Genomic DNA, 23,586 nt, shown 5'->3' with positions numbered 1-23,586 from the left:
CCTTGTAAGTGGATATCAGGCCCCTGAAGAGCAAAATTTAGTATTTTGGTCTGGACAACTCAAAATGTGATGTCCACATATGTGGACCCCAGGTCCTACGAGGTCAAGGGCTCTTTAAAACTTCCATGCGCCATGCTGGAGGACATTTGCATGGAAGGAAAGACCAGCATGAATGTGTGTGGCGTAGTGACTTTTCTCCTCCCCTCAACAGGCGGTAAACTAGATGGGAGGGAGAAGTCAAATTGAAGGGGGAAGTGTGTGGTGTAACCGAAGAGAGAAAGGGAGAAAAAACGTGGACTTACAGGCAAGGAACATCAGTCTTCAACCAGGAAGAAAGGGAGAGGACAGAGGGAGGGGGAAAAGTTTTATTTAGGGGACTCGGGCTCAACTTTGCGATTAGGACAACAATTAGTTAAAGTTGAGCTTAAATTCTTATTTTGTTATTCAATAAGGAACCTTTATTTCGAGCCCCTGTGAGAGGACACACAACTGAAGTAAGTATATGATGTTTACTTACATTTCCACGTTTTGCCGCTGTTGTGTTCACGAGTTTAGTGTTATATGTAAAAAAAAATAAAATAAAATAAAAGACGTAAGCGGCGGCTTGAAACAGCAGGAGGAACAATCGACCTCTGATACACGTGGCATGAGATGGACAGTGTCAGCTTTCACGATACAGACCAAACGCTGCGTATTAAACTCACAATATGTGTGTGTGTCCACGTGTGTTTGTGCGTCCGTGGCCTGGTGAGGGGAGAAATGGCGCAAAGTACGGGCGCTCACAAAGGGAGAGTAAAAATGTGAGAATCGGCGCGAGCGGCAGATGTTGAGAAAGTTTCGGAAGTGATGATTAAAATGTGTACAATACGCTCAGTGAAACCTGAGCCTTCATTTCACGGAGCATCGGAGTCCTGCCTGTTATGACTCATTTATAATATTTATAAAACCCCTGGGAAGCCATAAATGCGCACAAATGTCTTAAGTTAGGCGTTTGTTTTATTATAGCCCAATTACAGCATAACAGGGGCGGATCTAGAGCGGTGGCATGTGGTGGAATGTGCTGGCATAGACCCCTAATGCCACCCTGGTTTTGCATATGACAGTATTGCATATTAAAATAAGATTGCATTAACACTTTGAGCCTAGCTACAGATAACCTAGCTACAGTTAACACTAAATATAAATTCTAAAACTGAATATATTGCATAGTGTACCCCTCCCCCACCATTAACACACAAAATCTTTCTTGTTTTCAGTAGCAACCGATGCTTATGATTGTGCCAGAGACTGTATTGCCTTGTGTCACATGCTATACAGTACATCAAATCAAAATCACGTTTTATGTAACTGAAATATTTAATTATGTGGGCTAAAGAAAATAAGTAGGCTATAGACGATATTTATATGAAACATGTATACTTACTGCATTTGAATCTTTTTAACCATATGTAACACCTGGAAGAAACTTTACATTGGGTAGTAGTCTGATGAATTTGTTGTGCATTTAATGTATGAGTTATTAAGTTGGTTTATGTCAGTCAGTGAAAACTTGCTGGGATGACATGATGAAAATCTTGTTTGCATCTTGAAAAACCAAAAGTTGGTTGGTTTCATTGATGAGGAATCAAATAAAACAAAATAAAATGACAACCCCTTAAATTAAAGAATATAAGAAAAATGGGGAGAACGATGGCTGAAGCAACTGTATGTTTAATACGTGTGGATTTTAAATGCAGCATGTCCCCAAGTCACTGGGTGTAGCCTCTAACACCCAGTCTAAAGCATCAAATAGAGCAGAGCTCCCCATTTCTCTCAGAACTGGGGCGCTGGCGTTCATAATCAGTGGATGTTTTTGGGTGATTAATGGTCACAAAACCCTTGAAAAGCAGATTAAAAATAATCTTGATCTTTAAACAGCCTAATTATATATTTGTTTCCCTTTATCCAGCCAGTATGCCTATATTTTATGTATTTATTGCTCGTTTGCCTTCTTCATTTATTTCTTAATTGTGTCACGCTTTGATGGGATCTGGAGGCCAGGGGAGAACTCCAGATTTTGACATTTGGAGCAGCACATGAACGCGTCTCCTCTTCTGCCCTGCCTGGTAACCGGAGGCTGACTGTCACACCCATGGAGAGACAGCTGCTCGCCGGCCGGGCAACTTTTGGACTCTTTGGGGAACAGAGAGGCCCAGGGCTTTGTGGTTTATTTTATTTGGAAACATTTTTCCTGCGGTTCTTTTAGTCCCGCAGAGTTTGATAAACACGTCTGGTCAAGGTCATCTATATCCCCAGCAGGGAAAAAAAGAGCATGGCTGGAAGTAAGCAGCAACAGGGAGACTTGAAAGTAAGCATGATAGGGATAATTGAGCCTATATGTTCACTCAGTTGTTGATTGAGAAGGAAGGCCCTGTTCAATAATTCAAAACCCATTAAAACCCCATCCGCTTATCCAGGCTGCCAGTGGCAAAGAGGAGTAGAGTAAGTCCTGAAGTTATTGCATCATTCAGCTGCTACTGCTCCGGTATTTCAGGAAACACCCTCCTTTTGTGGGATTTATCCCAAAGCAAGCTTCACCTGCTTTAACTTTAAAAGCACACACTTCACAGTGTTGTGACAGGGACTCACAACTGCCTGCCAACAACACAAAAAGCCGGGCATTCATGTTTTAAGTTGTTGCCACATGTCTGTCATGTGTTGACCTTCCTGCACGGTAACACAGTAGCACTCCTGTTCCCTTTATTGACAGCGTGCAGTTTACTGCAGTAGTAACAGGCACCTGGAAATGGGCGGAAAAACGGTGACGAGGGATGTGTGATAAGTAGTAGTTAGTCCGAATGGATCCGTGCCCTGCATCAGTTTGTGTGAAAGCGAAGCAGATGACACCACAGCCTTTTTTTACAGTAACAGACATGTGTTTGTGATACCAAGAAGCCATGAACTCCCATTTTCATTTACTGCTTTGCCTCCTGAGCGATGTGTGTGCACGATATTTTCATGCACACACATATTTCACCATGTGTGTGTTGATGCCCCTAATTCAGCCCCCGCGGTAAATCAAATACATGTGACTGTAACTTGTATACTTAAACCTTTAATGGTCTCTGTGTTACTTTAACATTTTAGTTTGTATATGTGGAAACTCTGACACTACTTAGGAGTTACTGATTTTTTTAAATAATTTAAAAAATTTTAAGTTAATGACTTTTATGGACTTTAAGTGGCTGTTTTTTAGAGTTAAATTTTGTGCATAGTGTAGTGGTGTATATATGTGCTTGACAAGCAAAAGGTTGCTGGCTCAATTCTAGCCAGAGACACAAATCCTTTCAGGGGCCGTGTCATGAAGGGCAGCAGGTGTAAAGATTAGCCAAATCAATCATGTTTGACTTGGCAGAGTTACATTTGCTACCTGCTGTGGTGACCTGTTCTGACAAGGAAGCAGCTGAAAGTAGGAAAGTCATAAGCGCAACAATGAAAACTTGTATGTTCAACTCCTTGTACTCATTTGACCTTTGAAGTTAATGATATACGCTAAAAGATTTTTTTAAAAGTGCACATTGAGGTTAATTAAACGACAGATTTCCTCAGCGAGATACTAACTAGGTTAGGCTGTCCTTACTTCACATCAGCTTTGGCTGAAATTAACAAGATTTAGATTTACGCTAGATTAAAGAAGTAATGTGTGCATATCGACAGACACCCTATCAGGATCATCAAAATAGCAGTTCAGTTGTTGACTGTAGCAACAGCTAAGCAACAAATTTTTATCTGTGTACAGTTATCTCTTATATACAAGGACACATGGGATAACTGTAATGGTTGGGGTTTTTTTGTTTGTTTTTTTCCTCCAGGCTAAAAATAAAATACAAAGCATATATGACACATCATGCAGGATCCAAAGGGGAAATGAACTCCTTCCTTCATTTTTGCCCTGTGATTGATAGCTGGAGTCTGTTTTTATTATCATTTATAAATTTGGTTGTAAATGATAATAAACTCTATGGACAGAAAATTTGGTTATCATTTTGCCCTTTGATTGATAGCTGGAGTCCGTTTTTGTAAGCAGGTGGATCTCTGACACATTTTAAAAGCTCAAATATGAACATCTTAGGCCTTTGTAACAGTGGATCTAATAACTTTGGTTCTCTCTGGCGTGCTGGGTGGATAAAACAATCGGTTTGAAAATGGTAATGGATCGACAACAAAATTCCTAACTTAAAGATGATATGAATGGTTGTAACTCAAGTGTTTGTAGAAGTTTGGCTAAAAGTTAGCCTCTTTACTGTTTGTGTGCTCAGACTTAATTAACGGGTTAATGTGTGGATTGGGCATTTACACGACAGCGTGAATAAGCACCGTCTTCTGCTGTCACCTCATTGTTGAGTGAGTGTGTGTTGAAGGGGTTTTTGTCGTGGGGTGTCAGTTACAACGAAATCCCGCTTTTCAAACACTCTTTTCAGCACAAAGGCGGTTCAGCGGGCAGTGGATAATCGCATTACACACACGCCTCGTGAAGGCACACGCAAGCTTGTGAGCACAAGCGGAGACAAATCTGTCCCATTAGGGCCTCTCTGGTTCTCCTGTATGACACATGCTTAAAGGATGCCGCCATTAAGAAGCACTGAAACTGATTTCCTATTTGAGGCCTTAACTGTAGGCCTCTTCTCTCGCTGTTCCCCTCTGCCCCCTTTTGTGGTTTGGCTGCCAAATGGAATAGCTGGTCATATTTGGATCATTGCTTCTTGTTTAGATGTTTTTCATATGTGTGTTATCAGATTCATGACTGTGTTGGGCGCTCATGTTGCAGATCATTGTGACCAGTGACCTGTACTTTGTGTGTCTATGTGTGTGTGTGTCTGTGTCTGTGTGTACTTTTCAGGTGGCCGTGACTAAGATGACTTTATTTAGTCAGTCAAATCACAGCTGCTGTGTTTTTGCCCATGTGTGTTTATGTAAAAGCAGCCTGATTATCCTGTGACTTAAAACCAAAGCCAAGCTGTAGTTCCATTTGGTTTCCATACTCATTTAATCCCACTCCCCTTTGCTTTTAGATGGAAACAGCAGCACTTTAAGGTGCCACCCCAATTTCCATAAGGAAAGCAGACCAATTCAGCACTCTGCAGTGTTTCTGGGAGTCAAACTCAAGTGCTTTGTTCACAGCACAGTAGGTGAACATAGAATAGAATAGAATAGAATTCAACTTTATTGTCATTGCACATGCACAGGTACAGGGCAACGAAATGCAGTTTGCATCCATCCAGAAGTGCTTTAGTGATATAGGTATATTACAATATATATTAGCAATAGTATAGATATGTAAGTATATTACAGAAATGGGTCTATTATGGTATGTTATAATGTACACGGTATGAAGTATGTTGTGAATATTCTATAACTAAGTATGTACAGGCTGTAGTGAGTACAAGCTATGAACAGGATATAAATATGAAAAACTATACAGAATATGAAATAAATAACTTTACAGAAATCTGAGATATACAGCTATACAGAAATGGGAACTATGCAAGTTGTAAACAGTTGTAGGATTAAAGATTATTGAATGTACAGAATGATTATTTACACAGAGCTATACAGTAGTGCAGTTAAGATAAGTGAGGGTGTAGATAGTTTCTACAGAGGCTATATAAAGTGCTAGTGGTTGTGAGTGGTGGTTCACTCCATGTTACATCTGAAGCTATCTGGCCTAGGATTTACAAAACAGTGACTCTCCACATGGACACTTATTAGATGTACTCATCAGGTTTCAAATGTCAATGTGAATGAAAGCTTAAGTTCACAGGAAGTAAATCCGGACTGGAATAATTTCACAAACCCAAAGTCATGGAAAGTGGTGTGAGTCACTCAGACTTATGGTTACAGTTTGTGCCTTTTTTTTTTCTTCCCTGAAACAACAAACTGGTTTAGCAAAAATCCTAACATTCACGTCGCTAAAGAATTTCCTGGTCCTTAATAAATATGGGAACATTGGGAAAACATTACTGAATGTTTTTGAGCTAAAACTAAATAAGGGCTTCAAGTAATTAATGTTGTTACTTCAAACTAAGACACCGGGTAATCAAACCTTTGGAGGAGGTGGTTTAGCATCAGTAATGACTCACATCAGTGTGTAATATTATTTAATAAAATCTGTTCAGCTTATTTAGTGTGTCTGGAAGTTTTTCAAAGGTGTTAAACAAATGGAAAACCCTTCGCATTTACATTGGATGCATCAACTATCTTTTTTACTTGTTAGAAAAAATTAAAAAAAAAACCTCCATGTTTGCCTAAAGTCATTTCAATTTATCCTCCCCCTCCCTCTTTGTTGCTCCTCAATCACAGAGCAGCAGCGATGGCGCCCACTCTCGTCCAGGCCTACAGGAGGCGCTGGTGGATGGCGGTGACAGCGGTAATTGAAAACCTGCTGTGTTCGGCTGTGCTGCTGGGATGGGGCTCCTTGCTCATCATGTTAAAGAGGGAAGGCTTCTACTCTCACCTGTGCTCAGGTAAGATCAGAATCTCTGAACCTTGATATGGAGATAACACATCTATTAGACATTTGCATAGATTGTAAATAGAAGATAGACGTACCCAAAATACCAGCAGCCAAATTATGTGTTCGCAAGCTTGCTACAGTTTTTTGTTTTGGGAGGCTTCTAACTTTAAGCCCTGATTAAATCCTAACAATTCACCCCATCAACAGTTCCTATGAAGGCATAGAGACAATGCTCAAGTACATTTTAACATTGGAGTCCATGAGGACTGACTCATTTTAGAAACGTCCCTTGAGTGGCCATTTGAGGAACTGCAGGTTTTAAGGCCTCATCACTTGGAATTACTTTTCGGGAAACATATGTATTGTGTTCAAATGTGTCATTGCAATCTATAAAGCATGAGATTGTCTTGTTTTGGAAATTGCAGAAAAGTCACCTTTAAGACAAGTTTAGAAAATGGGGAAAATAATGCTTAGTTTTGGAGTCAAGTCAGAGCCCACAAAAAACCTGAAAGACTCAAATAGTTCTTGAGCGATCTCTCATCAAGCCTACACACTTGTTCCCACAGAAAATGACACAGCGCACGCGTCTTTGGGTAACTCCTCTGGCCAGAAGGTTGAGGAGTGGGTCAGCTGTGTGGACCAGGAAGAGATGCTGAATCTGGGCTTCACCATCGGTTCCTTCTTGCTTAGTGCCACCACCCTCCCGCTTGGTATCCTGATGGATAAGTTTGGACCACGTCCCATTCGACTGGTTGGAAGGTAATATTGTAACATTTGAGAATGTATTTGTATGTGTGGCTCATAAATGATCCTTGTATGTTTGGCTTAATCATAAAAAAATCTACCTTGGCACATGTGGAGACGAGGAAGGAAAACTTGATATTCAATCAATTCATTTACTGGTAATTGTGTTCTAGTACAAAAAGTAGATGGATCACATTCCCACAGCAGGAGCGAGAAGTTGATCCAGTTTCTGCAAATTACTGAGTAGGCAGTCCTCGTTTGTATGTGTGCACCTTTTCTCAGTACACGTGTAGTTAGTCTACAACCGTTCATGTAATTACAGGATGTGTTCTGTAAGGTAGAGCTTGGACTGACTTCAGAGCCAGACTCTTAGAGATACAGTAGAAGAAATAATTATTTGATGATCTGCTAAATTTTTAACTTTGAGAAGAACAGTCTCATGTTTTTATGGTAGTTTCAGTTTAATCGAGAGACATAAGATTAAAAAAAAAAAACCATTACATAAAAGTTATACTTGCATGAAATAAACGTTTGATCCTCAAGTAAAACATGACTTGGTACTTGGTGGAGAAACCCTTTTTGGCAAGTGCATTTGTGCATAAGATGTTTCCTGTAGTTTGGTACCACATTTGCATACGTCTCAGGAGGGATTATGACCCACTCCTCTTTACAGGAATGCTTGAGGTTTCTTGGCTGCTCAGCAACTCGAAGCTTAAGCTCCCTCCATAGGTACTTTTTTTTTATAGGGTAGAGGTCTGGGGGTTGGCTAGCTGCTCCTTTGTTGTGTTGTATTGTCTGTATTTTTGGGGGGTTATTGGTCATTGCCTAAAGACCCATCTGTGATCCACCTTCAGTCTTCTGGCTGCGGGAAAGGAGATTCTCGTGATTTTAGGGTACATGGTCCCATCCATTGGCCTCTCAGTCCTATGAAGTCGTCCTGCACGCTTAGCAGAAAAACAACCCCCAAGCATGTTTTCATTTCCTGCTTGTCTGTAGGGATGGTATTTTGTGGGTCATATTCAGCAATTTTCTTGCTCCAAACACGACAGATCGAGTTGGTCCCAGAGGGCTGAATTTTTGGTTATACCTGACAACCGCACTCTTTCTCCAAAGCCTACTCAGAATCATTTAGATGTTCACTGGAAAACTTCAGTTAGAGGTTGGGTTATCTTCAAAACAGAAGGGTAAAAAGTCACGTTACGTAAACAAACACACATGGTTTCTGCCTTTCTCATCCACAGTTTGACTTTACTTGACTTTTAAAAGTCAAGCGTGACACTTATCGGATTTGAACGTATCTGATTCAAAAAGCATTCAGGCTGTTAAATCATTGACCAACTGTTTTATAAACCAGACTTTTTATAGCTGATTTAGACTTCTGGTCTTAGTCTTTGTAGACGTTTCAACATAACCTCCATAAGTGGCTGACACCGTTGTCAGTTTTATGTGTCAGCCTCGATGGAAACTGATAAAATTTGATTTGGCAGATGACAGATTTTACACCTGAGTTCCTGTCGCAACTTCAAAGGGGTTTTGTGTCTCTAGCTGGAACGAATCAACAATCTCTCCAAGTCACCAAGCTACCCACTGTGGCGACCCCTTGTGGATAAGATGGCAGCAGAAAGTAGCTTTTTATTACTGCCGACGATGTCACCAGCAGCTAGCTACTTGGAGGTTTCATTATTTTTCTCTCTCTTTGTTGCAGCTCATGCTTTGGTCTGTCCTGTATTATGATGGCCACCTCTGCCTACAAGACCGACGGTGAGTAAAAACAGACAAGATATTAATGAGATAATCGATGCAAAATGGCACACAGGCTTTACAGAAGTCTGTATACCTGGATTTTTTTTAATCACTGTAAAAACAAACAAACTGATTTTTATCACTGATCAATAAAGTATCTATCTATTTGCATGACAAATGAGTTATTTAAAAAAATTGTTCCTACCTGTCACTCATAACTTATAATTTTAAGCCTAATTAAAATTTAGATTAATTTTAGGGTTATATGAAAGTGTCTGTCACACTGGCTGGAACCATTTTATGTACCAGCTTGTTTATTTAAGCTGCTGTCTGTGTTGCTCAATGTTACACTTAAACCACAGAGAAAGTGACGGAGTTGCAGCTGCATCAATGTGTTTCACCACACCCTCATCTTTACACCACTTCACAAGTTAAAAGCCAACTGCTTTAGTGAATATCTGCTGCGGTTAAATTTTAAGGCCCATGGTAATTTGCTTGTTTTTGAAGGCGGTCTCCTGAAATGTTAACTTAAACTGACTTCTTGTAAAATGAAGTCCTCCAGTTTACCAAAGCGAGTTTTAATGTTTCTCTTGCTTTCTCTGCAGTCCTCTCAGCGCTCATCTTCCTGGCTCTTTCTCTGAATGGCTTCGGAGGCATCTGCCTGACCTTCACCTCCATCACGGTAAGACACACGGCTAACAGGCGAAGGGATAAGACATGCAGTCTGGCTGATTAATTGAGGGGAATAGTGTGATATATATATATATATATATATATATATATATATATATATATATATATATATATATATATATATATATATATATATATATATATATATGGCACAGGCAATATATAACCTATCCAGAGCCCTCATCAGTTGTTTCAGTTCAGTTCTTTCTGCTGTGACAAAACAAATTTCCCACGTGTGGGACTAATAAAGCTTGTCTTGTCTTGTCAACGGCCAGTTCCAGTGCAGTTGGTTTCATGTTCACATCTCATTTACTGGTATCGTTGTGTCTTTTGTGATGTTGTTAGAACAAGACAATCACTCCTCTCAGTACCAGTTTGGATTTATTTTTGGGTGGCAAAGGTCTTATTCAATGTGGTCAACTTTACAAAACCCCTAAATTAAAAGAAGGGAGCCTTTGCATGGACACCATATCTTGTATTTCTTAACAGTTGATAGTAGTATGACTGGTAATGCTGTGCAGTACAATCAGTAACATTAAATGCTATTAGTCATCTGGTAGTCAGTCAGTAACTCTATGTCCTATAATATAATTTAACACCATCTATTTACATAACTCTTTCTAAGAAAGTAGTGACAGGGTTTTATTTTTTTATTCTTCCTGGAACAAATGAGCAGAAACATTTTAGTAGCATGGTTGGTCTCTCAGCTGACAAAATGGCATGTGTTGTTCTGACTGGGTGGGGGTAAGGGGTGGTGGTGGTACGGTGTGTGATGTCCACATCAGGCGTGTGCTCTATCAGCAAGTGTGTTTTTTAAAAAATCATTGTCCTGGCAAGTATTTAGGTTGGTGCTTAGTCTTGGTACAGTGTTTTCGTCAGAGTGCACATGACTTCTACCACATGGAAAGTTTCCACCAATTGCAGCCCAAGGGTGACTACACACCCTCCCTAGTGCTCGGCCCCTTTACCTCTAATCAAAGATACTCAAGGACACATTGAGCACACATTGAGCTCTTCCTCGCGACCTTCTTCCTGCTCTCTTCAGTTTCTCCGCTCAGCAGTCAGCAGAATAATCACTACACAACCTTTTAAACTCTGCATGACTGTGCACACATGCGGATGCGCAAATGTGCGCGCACGGGGAGATGAACAAGAAACAGCTGTTTAAATGCTGAAGTTAAAGACTGACTGTGGACAGATGACCTTATCCTGGGACCTTTTTCTCTTTAAGCTTGCAAACTGCTTACGTGGGTGTTTTTACAGAAAGAAAAGCGTTAGAGGAGTCTATTATGAAACTGGATGCCATTGGGTATGAAAGATGTTTAGGGTGATATAAACCAGACAAACAGTGCAGATGTTTAAAAAAAAAAGTGTAACTTGCAGGGACCTGTTGGTGGTGACTCAGCAGGTAGACTTTTTTCTTGTTTCTACAGTGAACAAAATCGCAGCTTTGAATTTTGATGAAATGTTTTGGAAGTAGTGCAGCAGCACATCGACAGAGTGGTTCGTTCGTTCAGGTTTTTACAGATGCTGACTCATCTTTTTTTTTTTTTTTACACAACAGTGAAAGATGTTTAATTAGCACTTCTTCCCCCCCAGGTAGAGGTGTACAAAAACAACACTAATTTTAAAAGCAGAAATGAATGCAAAATTAAGAATGTAGCTACCTTTAATACTCGCATGGCTAACATTGCATTAAGGAAACAGGCATAACACATGCAGGAACGTGGAGCTCCTTTTAGTGTTAGCTCACGCCGACACAGAATGTTCTTTCAAGCCTATCAGACAAACACGGTTAATAACGCACACACACACACACACACACACACACACACACACACACACACACACACACACACTGTTGAGTAATGATCAGCTGCCCCCTGTTGTTTGTCCCTGACTGACCTCCGTGTCCCTCGTTCCTTCCCTCTGTCGACACTTCTAATCAGGGTGAGGTTTACCAACACCGAGTGACCTCAATGCTGCTGCTTTTCTAAAGAGTGCAAGGGCAGACACACACAGACGTAAATTCACAAATGCCATCATAATTTATACCATGTGGTCGAGAGTTAAACAAGACCATCTCAGTCGTTTTGCGGTATTGTGCTCTATGAGTCAGTTACTGGGGGGAAACTCCCAATACAAAGCCCATCATTGGATTTTTATACAATACATAAATATAGTAATTCATTTAGACAGACATTATAACTTCAGATTCTTTAAACTGGGAATATCAGACTCCCTTGGCGGGCCGGTCTTAATTGGGATGGAAATTCTATGGATGGATTTCCTATAGAAATGTCTGTAGGAACCGCTGATGTCTTTGTCAGTAAGAAGACTGTAAAGCTGACAGAAGCACTGATGAACGTCCACATTTTATCCTCATTCTTTACAGTTTTCACATTTTCCAAAAGTGGACTGGACGTTTGACGTTGATGAAAGTTTTAACATTTTTAACTCCATAACCTTGATCAGGGTAATTAACTCTGCCTCACTTTCACAGGTACTCTTGGTCCCCCTGTGATGTCCGTACATGTTCAGTGTTATTTTGTAATAATACATTCATGTTGCCAACAATAACACAAGATTGGCAGAAAATTGTAAAATCGTTTGAAGAGATGCTGTCAATTACAACAACAGGTTAAAAGATTGTGGGTTTTATTTCAAGGAGGAGTGACATAATTGAGTTTGGTTGAATATTAAATAAAAACAACTGAACACTGGGACATTTGAGGTGCAGTATCTTGCACAATGAGCTGAGATCCTGTGTGGGTGATGTAAAAGAACAACAACAGGCGCCAAAAGCTGCAATTGTGACGCCCTGTAGTTTTCCGTTTTCTGATTTCTTTCCTTCATTAAATATTTAGTTTGACTCATTACTGTGCTCAATATGCAAACACACCTTTAGTTTTTTTGGTTTTACCAACTAATTAAAGCCTTAAATGACAACAAGGTGATTCACAGACACCTTCTTTTCCAGTGAGTCACATTGTTAGGAATGCATGAGGTCCTTTGAACGCCCTATGTTCTCTATGTACAGAATGAAAGTTTTTCTGCTCCCAGTATCATGTCATTTTTAAAGGAATGAAGCCTGGCCTGCAACTGACAATGCAAATACTTTACCACTGGCATGCGATTAGACAATGCAGCTACTTCTGTTAATCATGTTCCTTGTAATGACTGTGAAAGTTGTCAGTCTGCTTCTGACCTACTTTTAAATTTACTCAGTGAATAGAAGCAACTTCAGGGAATTGGGGGGGAAAGGTAATTATCGTACATACCCTAATATTAAAAAGTCCCTAGTCTTTATACAAGTCCACTACAGCAGGCTTTTGACGGCTTTGCTAACACTCTGAAGTTGACAGTTTGACCAAACTGCGAACACTGAGGGAGGGAGCAAAAAGAAGTCTGTGCTAATCGGCTCCAGTTTAGGGTTTCCTGCTGGGATCTCCACAGAGGGAGGCTCTGCAAATGTAGCGTTGGGAGATCAAACACAAAAAGTTTTACTCCTGCTACCTGTCTTTTTTTTTTCTTACCTTGCTGATTTTTTATTTATTTATTTTTTTCTTGTGGCTTGTCCTGTCTGGCAGATTTTGCAATCAGAATTGTGATCTGAATGTACAGTGGTGAAAGAACAGCTCTTCTTCATGTGAATTACATTATATGTGGTTTGGTATGACAATGCAGAGGCAAGACAGGTGGGGGGTGAATGCACAACTGCCGCACCTGTAAGACACAAAAGACAAAACAAACATACAGAACCTGGAACACAAAAATGAGAAAATACACAGATACATAAGCCAACAATCTTCTTATAGTGTGTGTGAGTGTGAGAAGGCCCGTGTCTTTGTCACAGATGTCCTTGCTGATTTTATACTCCTATCTGTCTTTCTTCCTCTCCTTTTTTTCCTTTCCCACTTTCCCTTCTTGCGTCCTGTCTTTCAAAATTTCACTGCTCATTAATCTGCTATTTGGCCCATTCTCCCAGTGAAAGTCTTAATTAAACTCAGTGCCAAAGCCTTACAACACCCAAGTGAGTGAGCACGGCAGGAGTAGAGCCTGAACTCATTAGCTGTGGCAAGTGAATGGCTAAATCCTTTTTTTTATGTGTGTGATTTTGACCCTGTGTGTGCGTCCATACAGTCATGCGTTTGTGTCCACATCCCCCTAGCAGCATTCGCATGCATAAGTGTTGCAAGGCCCTGTAAAAAAATATTTATTTAATAGGATCTGACAGAACACAGAGGTAGAGGATAGACATTTGCACTTTCCATATTTGGTAACCTGACATCTTACAACATGAGATGCAAGCTCGGAGGGCCCCATTTCCCACATTCCATAAACTTCCACAGCACTGCAGACCTTATGTTCATAGACGAGCTGTAATTCAGTTCTCAGAAGTGCTGAATGAGGACGGGTGTTCTTGCGGTTGTTTTTCTCCTCTCACTCAGACAGGCAGACTCTCTCCTCGAACATCCTCAGGAAAGCTTTTCTTTCCTGTTTACCTGCCAACATCTCACTTCAGTGTCAGCAACTGAAGTGACCTCATGCTTCCTCGATAAAGCGCAGGCACCACAGCTTGCACATCGTCACAGTTATGTAATCTCAGGACAGCAGACAAAATTCATACATGGATGAAAAAGCACACCTTTCACCCACACCTTCCACCTTACATCTTGTTTGGCACAAAGGCCAAAAATGTTTGTAGGAATTTTGATATTTGGTAATAACACTCCTGGAAACCCTTTTCTATGCAGCTCTGAATCCCAGTGTGTCTAAGTGATGGGAAAATTAAGGACTGCAGAATGTGCTATAAGAAATATTTATAGTAATTAGAAGGGATCTGTAATCTGTTAAAGGTACTATAATTAATATTTTTAACCAACATTTGCTCAAATAACTATGTATAATGTAAGATTAAACAAACTGCGGTTTTCTTAGCTCTACAGAGGTTTATACTCTTCTTACAAATTATTTTAGGTTTTCCCAACCCACAACTTTACTGCTTTGGTTCTCACCGCTATCTCGGTGCAGCTGTTTCCAATGAAAAGACTTGTGTACACTTGCTGATACGCTAGCAAATACAAAGCGAAGTTACACTAGCAAACATCGCTTGATATTTCACTAAGGATTTGGTGGAGAGGGTAGGGAAAGTAGAGTGAATATTGCATTTAAACGTATAGGCTTGTAACACAGGACTCCAAATAAAATGCTGATGTTGCACCATGTTGACTGGTTGTGCAAACTGAAGCAAGTTGCGTCCAAGTCAGCCGTATCAACTTTCTAAGTAGCCTAAGCTGGTGTTGTTTTCAGCTCATTCTTAATTAATAGAGGTTTAAATAACTTAAATAGATAATGATTTTTCGCATAAAAAAATTCTATATCTCTATACATCATCTCCCAATAAAAATGTTAGGAGGTCAACGTTGTGCTCCTTTATGTTTAATAAATGCTCTCTGCCTCGATAACGTCAGTGTAAGGGTGTGGAAACTGTCTGGGAGACAACAGTGGCACTGACGGCGTAGGGAGATTAGGTGACGTTTGCAGGAGTTTTGGAAAACTGTGGTCATTGGGAGAAAGAGAAAGAGAAAGAGAGAGAGAGAGAGAATAGTAAGCTTGTCATCCAGCACAATTAAAATCCTACACATGTGATTTTTATAATCACGATTAACCCATTTAAAACTCTAATTAAAAGGACACTTACTGTGCTACAAGCACAATAGGTCACTGTTGTGTTTGCTAAGCTCCTTGTCACTGTAAATAGGTTGACCTAATATATGGTGTCCTAGTGCCTAATGCCCACCACCTTTCCCCCCTCATGCTAGGTCAGAGGAAACTAGTCAAGTCTGAACTAGTTTGAATTTTATTTCTTTGTTTTAATTGCAAGGATAACAATGTTTCTAAGTATAGCATAATCCATTAATGAGCCATGGGGCCATGTCTTCATTTCTTCTTTGTTTTGACATGGAAACTAATATTTTTAATGAGTCTGCTCTGCAGGAAGAGAGAAGTGTTACTGGGTGCAAACGCTGCAGGCTAGAGCAGTGAACCGTTGCTGTTAGGAGCAACCTCATCAGTGTTCAGTATTTCGTCCTGCTAACACAAAGCAGACCACTGCCCTCTGCTGGCAAAATAACATAGTGAACCTTCACTAGAATAAATGATGAACTCCAGGTAGTCCATGGACCACTGTGAATGTTTTTATATGTGACCATGTCTGTTTTGTCTACATGTCCCTGTGCCTGCAGCTCCCCAACATGTTTGGTGCCCTGAGCTCCACCATAATGTCTCTGATGATCGGCTCCTACGCTTCCTCTGCAGTCACCTTCCCTGGAGTCAAGGTAAATTAAGGATATGTTAACAAATACATCGTTAAAGTTACACGCTTAGATGAATTTCTCACATAAACCGGGTGGAGTTGTAACTGTGAGTCTACTTCAGAGTGCCTTTGAAATGTTAGAAATGTTATGGATGGAGTTATAAGGCATAAACATTGAGGTACGCCACTCTAAATAAATGCATAAATGTGTCTGGATGGTTTCTAAGCACGCTCACCGTAAAAACTTTACAAGGTGATAATGTCTGTGTTGTGTTTACAGCTTGTTCTGTTTCCGCCATGTGGTTTAAAAAAAAAAAAACAGTGAGCGAGCACACCTTTAAACACAAGTGAAACATGAGTGTAAAAACATAACTTCTTTTCCCTCCCAGGCCATCTACGACGCAGGCGTGTCGTTCACGGTGATCATGTGGACGTGGGCGGGTCTTGCCACATGTGTCTTCATAAATTGTTTTGTTAACTGGCCCAAAGAAGGTTTTCCAACACCCGAAGAGGTGGACTACAGGTCTGTTTGTTTTTGTTTTTTAATATTGATATAGTAACTGTTGATGACAACCGTAACTCCGTAATTGAAACCCTCCTGTTTATTGATAACAGTAAGATCCTCCATGTTCAAGAGCCACCTTCATCTGAGCAGAAGGTTGTTGGTGAGAGACTGAGCCACCAAAACGGAGACATCCGACGCTCCACAGAGAAGCTTGCTAATGGACATGAGGTTGCACCCAGTAGGTCAACAAATCTGTCCTCTTTTCCTTCTGCAGTTTGTGTGAATGTGAATGGTGCACTATACAAGTGCCAATCTATATTGAGGTAAATAGATTGGATATAGAGCAAGTCATCTACTAAACATACTGTATGTTTTACATACTGTAAAATTTTAAGATTTGTCTTATGGGGTCTTGCTTTTTGACCCCAAAAGATACAGAGTCCCCACACATGTGTGACTGTACGGATATAGGTTCCCCAAAATGAGTAATGCAAGTGTACCCACACACACAGCCACAATGCTCGCAGTCATGCACCTTTTGTATTGTGGCCACAATAAAATTCTGTCCCATTAATCATCTTGCAACCCCTCAAATTATAAAATTGTAGACAAACTAGAAAAGTGCCTCACGTCTTGCACATGTCAGGCTGAGAACCACTGATTTATTTTGTGTGATATTACTGAGAGACTGGATCTCCCGCAAGGTTTACGGTAAAAGTTAGAAATCTGAACCACTTCTCCTGAATTTCCATCACAATCATTACAGGAAAATAAAAACACTCGTCCTCTCACAGATGCGGTTCCTTTCCGTCGGTCTGTGTTTTCTCCCATCTTCCTCTGGAGTCTGGTTACCATGGGGATGTCCCAGTTGAGAATCATCTTTTATATGGGGGCAATGAACAAGATGCTGGAGTTCCTGATCACCCATGGAGAAGAGCACCGTGAGTGTCCAACCCTCAAACACAGTCAGTATTTACAGTACTGTGAAAAACCTTTGAGCAGTACTGACAGAAATGCTCTTTATTATATGTATCTTCCAGCATCTGGCAAGCTAGCCAAGGAGGCAGAAGACAATGGTGAGCACTGTAGTAATAAGGCTTTAAACTGAAACTTGTTATCTTTGTTATTTTGTCTTCTCTTAATTTAATGTTTTGTCTTTCAGTGGGTTTCTACTCGTCCACCTTTGGCATGCTACAGCTGTTGTGTCTGGCCACATGTCCTCTGATTGGCTACATCATGGACTGGAAGATGAAGGAGTGTGAAGAGGATCAGACAGTCCCCTCAGGCAGACAAGAGAGGTATGTGCAGAGAAACTTGACAGATTTGGGAATAAACATTCATTTATTTTTCGCCTTTATTGGGTAGTTTGACAGTAAAGACATGAATATAGGATGATGGAGAAGGACTGACTAGACTGACGAGGCCATTTATATATGAGAAGCACACACTGTATGTTGTGATGGGAACTTCTTTGCCTGTGTCCTCAACAGGCTCACCAGTGGACCCAAAAGAGACCGTAAGATTCAGAAGGTGACAAATGCAATGAGGGCGTTCATCCTCACTAACCTGCTGCTAATTGCATTTGGAGTCTGCTGCCTCATCGACAACCTGCCTCTACAGGTAATGCCTTATTCTGTGACAACAACGATACAACAGTAATTAGTGTGATGCATTAATTCCCTGACTTTTTCCATCTCTTTTCAACCTTAGATCTTGACCTTCATCCTCCACACTATGGTCCGAGGCTTCATCCACTCCTGCTGTGGAGGACTTTATGCTGCTGTGTAAGTGCTGATAAATCTTTGTACAACACAATTACATGCAAAGTTTCACAAAAACCTAATTTTTAAATCACATGGCATTTAAGTGACGTAATAACTGGAAGAAGTGCTCATCAAAGTGAACATATGTTGAGTTTCCAGTTCATTAATACGACAACTGGGATATCACTTAATCTTGGAAATGAGACAATGAACTCTTTTCTGACCCATTTAGTGTGATTATCTAACACCATATAAACACCAAAAAGCGCGGCTTTACAGTGTGATAAAAGCAACCAGATGTGGTAACAAAAGGAGGGGGGATCCTGTATTGTGTGCCCGGAGACCACAAACTGCAACCTTTCAGCTTATGCATTGCTTTATACATTTTATACTTATTCAGTATGACATGCATAATTATGTCATTGTAGGATTGGTACATATCTGATTGTTCATTATCACCCAACATCGTGTGGGCAAACATTCAACTTGTTGGTTATGAGTGCCCTCCAGAGCCACATCAGCATGAAAACAAGCTCTCTCTGGCACTAAATCCTGCATTTCAACATAGATGTTATGTCTCCAACACTAAATCAGCTGTTTTTATTTTATGTATTGTCAGCCTATTGTCACTTGGTATTTCACGCTAACCACTAAATCTTTCCCACAGCTACCCGTCCAACCACTTTGGCACGCTGACAGGCCTCCAGTCCATGATTAGCGCTGTGATCGCCCTGCTGCAGCAGCCACTCTTCATCGCCATGGTTGGACCATTGAAAGGAGACCCCTACTATGTGAGAAAACACATTTTCTCTGCATGCCTGCGAACTTCACAATGAGACGCCCATAAAAAGCTCTCAGCATTGTTTATTGCGCCACCAACTATCCATGGGATAACTGAAATTGTAAATGAAATGAATTTGCATTTGTTAGCTACAGTTTTATACACATTAATTTCATTAGGTAATGAGTGCACTAAGTGAAGACTGAAGAGGCCAAATGGTAATCCTAAATTGGATCATCATGTTGATTCACCTCGAAATGTCCACATGACCACTCAGTGTATGTTAAAACAATCATTCAGGTTTCAAACATAATGAGTCCTAATCACTCTGATCACCTGCAAATGTTTTATCTAGAGCCACATAGTAGGTTGACATTCAGCAAGTATAATATGAATATAGCAAAAATATATATAATATAGCAAAAATATTTGAGCTTCCCTCGGGATGAATTGTACTGAGTTTGGGTGTCACATGAGTTACAAATCTGAAGACATTCCCTTCTGCTTCTTTTGTTTACTGCAGCTAACCTAGCCTGTGAACATATTAAACACTGTTATTTTGAGAATGTTAGCACTGTAACATTAGCATTTTAGCACAAACCATGACTATGCTTAAAGGAGACACTACTGTCGCAGTGTTTGCTTACATTGGTAAGTAAAATTTAGCCAAATCTTCTGGCTTCAGGCTGGTCTTAACAGGGAATTTTCCTTAAGGTTATTGTGTTAAAGCTCTCTACATGCCTGAGATAAAGAGGAGGGGCTTACAAGCCTAGGGTTCTGTTTATGGAAGCCAGATGAGGGGCCAGCCAATCAGAAAAAAGTAGGCTTTTAGGAATGCCCCCCTAAAAAAAATACAAACTAAGAGTTAGAAGGGCTGTTTTCAAAGAACAAGCTGCATAATTGGCCAGAATAGGACGCGAGAAAGTTTGAGATTTAAACTGTTGTTGTTGTTTTCAGTTGATCGGTTCTTGCTACATGTTAAATGTAATTTGATTTATATGGGTTATTGTCTCAGTTGGTTTCAAACAGTTTTAAAGTTTTCTTCCTGTAGTTTAAAAATAGTCACAGTTGAAACTGTCAATTTTAATTATGGCCTGACAATGTGAATCATAATTACAACTGTCCATCTTCCTGATCTTTCTTTCCTGCAGATCAACCTCGGCCTGCTGATCTTCTCGTTTACTGGCTTCCTGTTGCCGGGTTACCTGTTCTACCACTGCAGACAGCTGACGAGGGAAAAGAAGGCCAGAGAAAAGCTGGCTGCCAATCAGGAGATGGAGGCGCTCAACCACACCAACGCCAATGGCTGCAAACCTCACACTAATGGCTTCGCTGCTATAGATGCTTAGAGAACACAACAGCTTAGGATAGGGGGGGACAGTAGGATTAGCTATGAAATAAGCAACCATAAAGTTATGTTAAGTTTTGTTTTTTGTTTTGTTTTGTTTTGTTTTTTTAAGCTGGTGCTAGTTCTCGTAACAAACCACATCAGAAAGAATATGATATCCCACATGTTTGTATTTTAGGGAGATTTGTCATCACTTGTTTTGTTTTTTTATTTATTTTGGTCTAGGTCAAGGATCAAGTTCGTGTGTTTAAAAAGCCATGGATTTCATTTGATATCACAGTACTTGAAATACTATGATATAGTTTTCTAAGACTTATAATCATGACAATACTAGTTAACACCAAAGAACTGCTTGAAGATATTAAGTTACACTTCCAGTTCACAAGCTTGTGGGGATAGGTTAATTGGATAATCCAAATTGTCACTAGGTGTGAATGTGCGAATGAATGTGAGTGTGAATGGTTTTCTGTCCCTGTGTGTTGGCCCTGCGACAGACTGGCGACCTGTCCAAGGTGTACCCTGCCTCTCGCCCTATGACAGCTGGGATAGGCTCCAGCATCCCCCGCGACCCTGAAAAGGATAAGCAGAAGCGAATGGATGGATGGATGGATGGATGGATGGACTTCCAGTTCAGTATTTTAGGACTCAACCATTTAGTTCTCTATATGGACAAAAGTAATAAGTGACTCATTTCAATAATTGAATTCAGGTGTTTCCAGTCCCATTGCCACAGGTGTATAAAGTTACGTGCCTCACCAGCTGCCTGCCTTTACCAACATTTGTGAAATAATGGGTCGCTTTATGGAATTCACTGAATTTAAGCACAGTGCTGTAATAGGATGCCTTTGTTACCACCAGTCAGTTAGTGGGATTTCTTCACTTAGATATTCCATGATTAGTTGTAAAAGGGGTTATTGCAAAGCAGAAGCGTTAAGGAACCACAGTTAATTCAGTTAATAAATGGTAAACCAAATAAAGTTATAGAGTGGGGCTATTGAGTGCTGAGGCGCATAATGTGTAAATGTTGCCAACAAGCTGACTTGATAACTCTGGAGTTCCAAACCTCCTGTCGCATTAACATCAGCACAAAAACTGTACGCCAGGAGCTTTGTGGCAGGCCAAGAAGCTCCTGTAAGTGTATTGTGTAGGTGGTCTAAAGTGTAGATTAATAGTGCTTTTTCTACTGTAGTCTCCAACAAACTCTTAACAAAAAAACAAAACAAAAAAACACACACAGTAAGACACTGTTAATGCATGTGAAAAAAAAAATCCTAAAGACCTAGACGATTTGAACATTTCAATATTTATGAGAACTTCAGCTCTTCACAAACGTTCTCTGATTGAAACACACAGGCGGACACCACATCTACCTCCATTTACTTTTTCTTTTTTTTTGTACTGTCACTCTTTAACAGACTCCTTTGCCTATCCAGCATTTAACACACCCTATCCAGCATTTTCATTTAAATTAAAATACCCGAGCTGAACAGAGAGATTTCTCCTCGTGCATTTGTGTGATTCAGAGATGAAGTTTAACCAGCTTATTTTCCCCTCACATTCTGAACTCTTTTATAAATATAAACATCTATAGGAACACATTTTGTAACTTTTACAAAGAAAGAACGGGATGGGTTTTGGTAATTGTGACGCACAGTGTGTCAGTGTTGGGGACTACTTTATACTACTTTATGCACAGAAATGAACTAGTGTGTGTATAAAATGTGTATTGAAGTGTAGTTTTTATAATTTCTGTAGCATTAAAAAGGGAAGCGCTTCATTATCAGCTAATGTTATTTTGTAGCGGGCCTATTCTAAAGAAAGCTCGGGTGATTTAATGTTTATTCTGCTCAGTTTTGTATTGCAGGTAAAGAAAACGTCCTCCAGCAAATTGTCTTGTAAATAAGTGTGAGGTGTGACTTGTATTTTATGATCTGCCGCTTGCTTAACATTTTTGTGTACAGTATATTAAGTGAAGACTGAGGAGGAAGTGGCTGGGGTCAAACTTGTTTGTTGTAAATGTGATTTTTAACTTGATAAAAACACATCTAGCTGCAGCACGTAGTCTCAGCCAATGGCTGGCAAAAACAAAATGTATTTTTATTCCAAAGTGTTGTGTACATGATCTACATGACCTTGTGTCATTGTGTTGTGTACATGTTTGTTCTGCACAAGTGTCCACAAATTACAGCACAAATCAGCTTTAATGTATATTTTTAATTGTTTTAATTCAATCCATTTCAATGCCTGGGCAGCTTTCCGTAGATTTTCTGTTATGTTTTGTCATTTTATTTATACACCATTTTCCTGGTCATAGGACATGTTCAGCTGCTTGACTCTTTGCACGCTTGCTTAGACGTGAGGTTTTTATTTCAGCTTTGTGCCTGTGCTGCTATCTTTGCAATGGAAGTGAAGGCAAGATTAATGCCTCTAGCAAACAGCTTACTCTATACCAGGGGCGGGGGAACTCCAGGCCTCAAGGGCCAGTGTCCTGCAGGTTTTAGATGTGTCCTTGATCCATCACGGCTGACTTAAATGGCTAAATTCAACATGGCTTGAACTTTTCCAGTGGCCTGGTAATGAACTACTCATTTAAATCATCCGTGTTGGATCAACGACACATCAAAAACCTGCAGGACACCGGCTCTTCAGGCTTGACGTTCCCCACACCCTACTCTTAACCAAAGACATCTTTAGGGACTGTGATAACAGTTGCTAGTATAGGAACGTAAACCAGGAATGCCTTAATATAAACTATGCACTAGCTCTGCAGTAAAGTCCAATTTGTTGTAAACTCACCTTTAATCTTCATAGAGGGTGAAATTTTTATTACTTTGTATAGATTAGCATTTGAAAGTTTGAGGTTCTACTTTATGCCATTTCTTTATGTCCTTCTTGTCATGTTAAAATATTTAACAACCATCTGTTGTATTATAGTTCCGTGTAAGTAGCTGTCTGAAAAGCTAATGGCTTCTGCTTTTGTCTTTATATTTGATTAGTAGTTGCCACCTTGAATTTAATCTGTGCCTTTGACAGTCTTGAAAACCTCCTTTGCTGTATCTGTAAAGACTGTTAGATGAACTGCCTCTATGATTAGTGTTGAAATGCTGCTTAGCTAAATTAAATCTTGCATCACTATAACCAGCATGTGCATTTGATATATGAATAAATGATCAAATGCCAAGACATTGCCAGAGTGA

At 40.1% G+C, this 23,586-nt stretch overlaps 1 protein-coding gene across 1 annotated transcript; it reads left to right on the top strand.

Moving 5' to 3' along the window:
- Nucleotides 1-246: 246 nt before the first annotated feature.
- slc43a1a (solute carrier family 43 member 1a) lies at nucleotides 247-23,526 on the top strand. Its single transcript, XM_085362723.1, has 15 exons — nucleotides 247-494; nucleotides 6,340-6,503; nucleotides 7,060-7,252; nucleotides 8,943-8,998; nucleotides 9,586-9,662; nucleotides 15,922-16,014; nucleotides 16,382-16,515; nucleotides 16,608-16,735; nucleotides 17,292-17,438; nucleotides 17,538-17,573; nucleotides 17,660-17,795; nucleotides 17,988-18,117; nucleotides 18,208-18,281; nucleotides 18,928-19,051; nucleotides 20,193-23,526. The coding sequence occupies exons 2-15, from the start codon at nucleotides 6,350-6,352 to the stop codon at nucleotides 20,388-20,390; spliced, it is 1,680 nt and encodes a 559-aa protein (XP_085218849.1). The 5' UTR covers nucleotides 247-494; nucleotides 6,340-6,349; the 3' UTR covers nucleotides 20,391-23,526.
- The last annotated feature ends 60 nt before the right edge of the window (nucleotides 23,527-23,586 follow it).

The sequence above is a fragment of the Diplotaxodon limnothrissa genome, linkage group LG2, assembly GCF_057381915.1.
Source record: "Diplotaxodon limnothrissa isolate DT_005_m linkage group LG2, D_limnothrissa_male_GT1.1, whole genome shotgun sequence".
Lineage (NCBI taxonomy): Eukaryota > Metazoa > Chordata > Actinopteri > Cichliformes > Cichlidae > Diplotaxodon > Diplotaxodon limnothrissa.
The sequence above is the reverse complement of the archived record's forward strand: the minus strand, read 5'-3'. Positions and strand labels throughout refer to the sequence as shown.

Coding starts and splice junctions, on each gene's coding strand:
- slc43a1a (XM_085362723.1), top strand. CDS start 6,350: ATGGCGCCCACTCTCGTCCAGGCCTACAGGAGGCGCTGGTGGATGGCG. Junction 7,253..8,942: donor CCCATTCGACTGGTTGGAAG/GTAATATTGTAA, acceptor TCTTTGTTGCAG/CTCATGCTTTGGTCTGTCCT. Junction 16,015..16,381: donor TCACCTTCCCTGGAGTCAAG/GTAAATTAAGGA, acceptor TTTCCCTCCCAG/GCCATCTACGACGCAGGCGT.